The sequence below is a fragment of the Crinia signifera genome, chromosome 5 (assembly GCF_055691185.1).
Source record: "Crinia signifera chromosome 5, ASM5569118v1, whole genome shotgun sequence".
Lineage (NCBI taxonomy): Eukaryota > Metazoa > Chordata > Amphibia > Anura > Myobatrachidae > Crinia > Crinia signifera.
Window position 1 is genome coordinate 153,887,975 of NC_139221.1, and position 5,755 is coordinate 153,893,729.

At 37.0% G+C, this 5,755-nt stretch overlaps 1 protein-coding gene across 1 annotated transcript; it reads left to right on the top strand.

The window, feature by feature from the left end:
* Positions 1-1,868: 1,868 nt before the first annotated feature.
* NEUROD6 (neuronal differentiation 6) lies at positions 1,869-4,479 on the top strand. The gene is made up of 2 exons (XM_083188125.1): positions 1,869-2,168; positions 3,112-4,479. The coding sequence occupies exon 2, from the start codon at positions 3,133-3,135 to the stop codon at positions 4,144-4,146; it is 1,014 nt and encodes a 337-aa protein (XP_083044251.1). The 5' UTR covers positions 1,869-2,168; positions 3,112-3,132; the 3' UTR covers positions 4,147-4,479.
* The last annotated feature ends 1,276 nt before the right edge of the window (positions 4,480-5,755 follow it).

The window sequence follows — 5,755 nt, forward strand, 5'->3', positions numbered from 1 at the left end:
GAATTAAGGGTGCTCCCAATGTACACTTACAAAAGTCCTGGAACACTCCTTAAATTGGGGAAGTGGCTTTCTATGAAACTGTATTGGTATTGTTCCAAAGCAGTTAGGCTGTAGCAGGATAATGTCCAAAATTGTCCTCATATATCAATTGGGAAAACAGCAGGAATCTTAATATAAGAAATATTTTGCAAAAAAGTAAAATATAATGTACTGAATAATACTTCAACTGACCTTAAGCAATTACAAAATGCGGTACTTGTTTCCTAACAGGGCGCCCAGTACGCTAAATGCTTACTGGGCTGTTCTCCATAATGAAATCGCATCTATATAAAGTGCACAGGAGTGCTTATACAATGAAATATCGTATCCGATCTCAGTGCACCAAATGCGATGCAATATTTTAATGAACAAGCACCCATGTGATGGGTGTTTACAATTGTAAGCACCTATGCCATCGTTTTGCGTCACCCCCAGTATCAACGCCACCTCGAAGCGTAGTGAGCGCAGCAAGCTCCGCAAGGGGCGGCGGAACGCGTCCTCCGACCTTTTCATACCCCGACTTTCCATGTCGGCATGGAGTTGATTTTATATAGTGTGGCGAGCGCAGTGAGCCCCTGAGATCCGAAGTGTGGCGAGCGGACGCGGAATACATGTAAAGTAATCCGTGTCCCCTAACGGGGCTCGTTGCGCTTGCCGCGCTTCGGGCTCGGGGGGGGCGCTGCGCTCTCTACACTATATAAAGTCAACTACACACCGACGTGGATAGTGGGGGTATGAAAAGGTCGGAGGACGTGTTCCGCCGCCGCTCGCCACGCTTCGGGGTGGCGTTGATACTGGTGGGGTTTTAGGAACAGATTCTACTCTCCATATATCGGAGTCATGGAATTCACTGAAAGGGGGCGTGAAATCGCATCACATCGCACGCATCACACAGCAAAAACGTACCATATGATGCGATGCGATGCGATTTCACTATGTTTGCGTACGTAAGAAATCTGGGCGCCCTGCTAGGAAAAAAGGACCCAAAATGCTTCCAAAGTTCTTAAATTAAAACCACACTGGTTTGTGAAGACAGTTGACTGACAATAAGTGCCAAACAAAAATGGAACTAGATTTTACCATTAAATGCATTATACAATTTGTACATCCTAAAGCACAAAACTAAAAATGTAATAACAATACAATGTTTTCATATAGTCTATTATAACATACAATATGTTATAATTTTTGCGATATACAGGTATATATATATATATATATATATATATATATATATATATATATATATATATAACAGCAACGATATGCTCCAGCACTCTGGCCCCCCTGGGCTAACTTGCTCTGGTGCCCTCAGGTAGAGACAACTATTCCTTGTCCCCAATAGTATATGGAGCACTGTGCGGGCGGCACTCAGAGACTGAAAACGTCCAGAAATTAGCTTGAAAAAATGGGTGCTTTAATGTCAACTCAACATTTCGGGGATCATGCCACCTTCGTCAGGATATACATATATATATATATATATATATATATATATATATATATATATATATATATATATATATATATATATATATAATAGTTGTATATATTTCCTTAGGTTGTAGAGTATAGATTCTAATCAATAATACATTATTGCTTTTTTTGTCCATTTCATTTTTGTTATTATGAATGGGTTAAATTAATGTAAGCAAGTGAACATAGCATCAGAGGAATGCTTCCTCCTCATTCCATGCTGTGTCATTTGGAGATGAGACCTTAACACTGGCAACATTGCCTTCTATTTAATGTGTCCCTTAAGATTCTATGGGAAAAAAGGAGTCGCTCTGATGGAACTGCATTGCCTGTATGTGAGATGCTGGTGCAGATTTTTTTTTTATCAGTCTAACCTTCTGTGTTGATACATGAATACTGGTACCCACTTACAGGGATGCCAGATGATCAGTGCCGAATGAAGGTCCCAAGGGAACGCATCATGTGGTTCTCTGTCCTGTGACGTCACTAGCAGATGGCATGGGTACCAGCTCTGGCAGTTGGCATCAATGTCACTTTTTTGGAGATCAATGAGATACACACATATCTAGACTCCTGGAGAAAATGCGACATTCGGACTGATTTTGAAGGCGATAAAAAATGAACACTGATTGTTGATCGATACAATTCTGAAGGTAACAAACCTTTTTCCTGTTATACCATATCTCTTTTTTCTGCATGTGATATTTAAATGTGGCATTTTGCTTGCTATTGTGTATTTTCTTAGAATTGTTTTCGTTAGAATGATGTCACTTGTTTGTTTGAAAGACGTCTTGTGTGCAAGGTGAAAATGTAGGTTAGATGTGAAGGAATATTGTAGAATGCTTTTCAAATTATCTAATTTTAGCACTGTTATCGGAGTTGCTTGTTTATGCACAAGATGTGTTACATGTATTTCAGTGTGTGATATATGTAATAGTCTGCCCATATCTAATTTGTCTTATGTGCCTAGCTGTATTTATCAATTTTTTTAAATTATTTTTAGATCAAAAATGCCATTTTTATATTGATAAGGAGCACACAGTGGATCACCTGAACACTGTAGTACATGTAAGAAAGATGACACTGATCATTTCCTTTCTGTCTCACTCAAGTACTGCGGCTCCTAGTTTTTGATAACTTAGATAAATCAATACAGGATTAATTCTTGTTAGCTGGGTTTTTAAAGAAGAATATTTTTTTTATATAAAAAAAGATTGCTACTAATTGCGTCCTTAATTTGTGAATCTGTTTAAAAAAAAAATACCTTGTAGCAAAAATGTATAAGAATTAATTTAGTCAGATGAATTAATTTATTATTAGTGGGGTTTGCTCAAAAAGCTGATTTGGATTTCCTTAGCAGCATAAGGCTGTGTGCTCCAGTTGTAAACATTTATTAATTGACTGCCAGTTGTTTAACACTTATAAAGTTTTGCAATAGTTTTGAAGGTATATTATTACATTCATCTGTTTATTTTTAAAGTTGTTTTTTAACTTAAAACTATAGAAATTATGATCAAACGTACAGCAAAATGGCAGTGTGTAAGTCACAAATGACTTTTATTAGTAGTATATGTAAACATTGTTTTGTCATTTCAGGGAATTTCATTTTTTGCAGCAATGTTAACTCTGCCGTTCGATGAATCTGTTGTAATGACGGAGTCACAGATGTGCAGAAAATATGTCCGGGAAAGTGAGGAGCAAAAAATAGCAAAAAAAGCCGAAAGCTGTTCCAAGCAGCTAGTGTCACATGGGAAAAATATCAAAAGGACACCTGAAGAGGAAACAGAGCAAGAAGAAGAGGAGGAGGACAAGGAGGAAGAGGATGAAAATGGATTGCCAAGGAGGAGGGGGCCAAGGAAAAAAAAGATGACCAAGGTCAGAATAGAAAGGATTAAAGTGAGACGGATAGAAGCTAATGCAAGGGAAAGGGGAAGAATGCATGGCCTCAATGATGCACTGGACAATTTACGGAAAGTTGTACCTTGTTATTCTAAGACGCAAAAACTGTCTAAAATAGAAACGTTGAGGCTGGCCAAAAACTATATTTGGGCTTTGGGAGAGATTCTGCGGATTGGGAAGAGACCAGATCTGCTCACCTTTGTGCAAAACCTATGTAAAGGTTTATCCCAGCCCACTACAAACTTGGTGGCTGGCTGCCTGCAGCTTAATGCCAGAAGTTTTCTCATGGGGCAGAGTGGGGATTCAGTGCATCATGCAACATCCTCATACACTTCTATTTACCCTCCATATCACAGCCCTGAGCTTAGCACCCCACCAGGTCATGGGAACCTTGACAATTCCAAGACAGGAAAACCGTACAATTACTGTAGTGCTTATGAATCCTTTTATGAAAGCACTTCCCCCGAGTGCACCAGCCCTCAGTTTGAAGGTCCCTTAAGCCCTCCCTCCATGAACTATAATGGGATATTTTCCCTGAAGCAAGAAGAGGCCTTGGACTATGGGAAAAATTACAATTATGGCATGCATTACTGTGCAGTGCCAGGCAGGGGTCCCCTTGGGCAGAGCTCTATGTTCAGGTTGCCTACAGACAGCCACTTCCCTTATGACTTCCATCTGCGCAGCCAGTCTCTCGCCATGCAAGATGAATTAAATGCAGTTTTTCATAATTAATGAGGAAAATGAATATAAACAGTGGTCATTCACCTCCCTCCCCCCATCTAATTAAGATAAAGCAGATGCTTGTTCACACAGTAATTGACACGGCTCGATTAAGGTATCACTGCAGTCCCGAAAGTATGTTTTAAACTTCTGTGGTCTTGTTTGTTGTTTTTTTTTAAAACCCTTTGTAAAAGCCAAAATATATGCCATATTTGAAACCATGATTTTAACACCTGACCCTTTTTGTTGAAGACTGTGATTTATCCATGCACTAAAACATTATTTTATGGTTATTTGTTAAAGAATCTGTTAAAATTCAGTGATAAAATAAAGAAATGTACACTATACCATTCCAATGTCTATCTTAATTGCACACAGACCATTCAAGGCACTCACATGTTAAACTGTTTTCTGCCAGAGGGGCCCGTAAACAATTGCAAGGAGAGATGTCTTGCAGGCCTCATTGAAAATGAACAGATTAGTGACAGAATAACAATACACAATTGAATCTTATTAGGCTCTGAATACGAAAGTTAAAATTGAACATGAAAACTTCATCAACTGAAAAATAATTGAAAATTGTCGACCCAATTGTTAGCAATAGCTAAAAAAATGAAATTGCTCCACGCATACAAAAAGGTTTAAAAAAAACAAAACACTGTTATTCTCAGAATAGTAAATCAGCGGACGCAGATGGCTGGGGATCGAGTGTAAGATTTTGAATTTTTAATTAATAGGTGTTACAGACCATCTCACTAAAATGCATCACTACTATGAATAGATTAAATTAAATATAAAGGACCATTAGGAGTTTACTTTGGCATTACTCTGACAACATATGTCCATATTAACTACAAAAATGTGCTTTGTTTGTAACTTATTTTAACACTTCGGAACATATGGCTGTATGGTATTAGAATTTTGGAGTTTAATAGAAACGCATACATTACATATTAGAATAAGTGCAGATCATTCTTATGAAATACAAAATAATGTACAGGGTGTACAGTAATTACTGAAACTGATAATGAAGACTAGCATAATTAGAAATGAAGTATAAATATCTGCTTTTGGTATATGCATTGAATTTGTAGACATTCCTCAAGGAACCTTCTGTTGTTTGCTGCATATGTATATATATATATATATATATATATATATATATATATATATATATAAACAAAGGTCGTAATACACTAAATGTGCCCAGTGCACAGTAGAAATCTAGTAGTTTACAGTTTGTATCCAATAATAATTTAATATCGATAAATACAAGTAAGTTTTAACCTGACAGCATATCCCACACTTAAATTTTGTTTCTGATTATGATGGAATACTTTATATGCATGTTTATGTAAACTATGGCCTACATGAGATCTTAAATATAGTCTTATCCCACTAGTATGCCAAATATAAGACAACTTATATTAATAGGCAACAGACAACATAAGCTTACATCTGAAAAGTTTTACTTCTGATTTTCTGCTTAAAATTATAAATGAGGCTTGGGTTGAGGTCTCCCAATGTAGTGGGTGTTACAGTGACTTTTGGGGTATATACTGTAAATTCAGTGATGCATTTGTTTCTAAATTTGAGAATTTCCATAAAAAACATAATAAAC

What these genes read in the sequence shown, in the direction of transcription:
- NEUROD6 (XM_083188125.1), top strand. Translation starts at nt 3,133, where the DNA reads ATGTTAACTCTGCCGTTCGATGAATCTGTTGTAATGACGGAGTCACAG.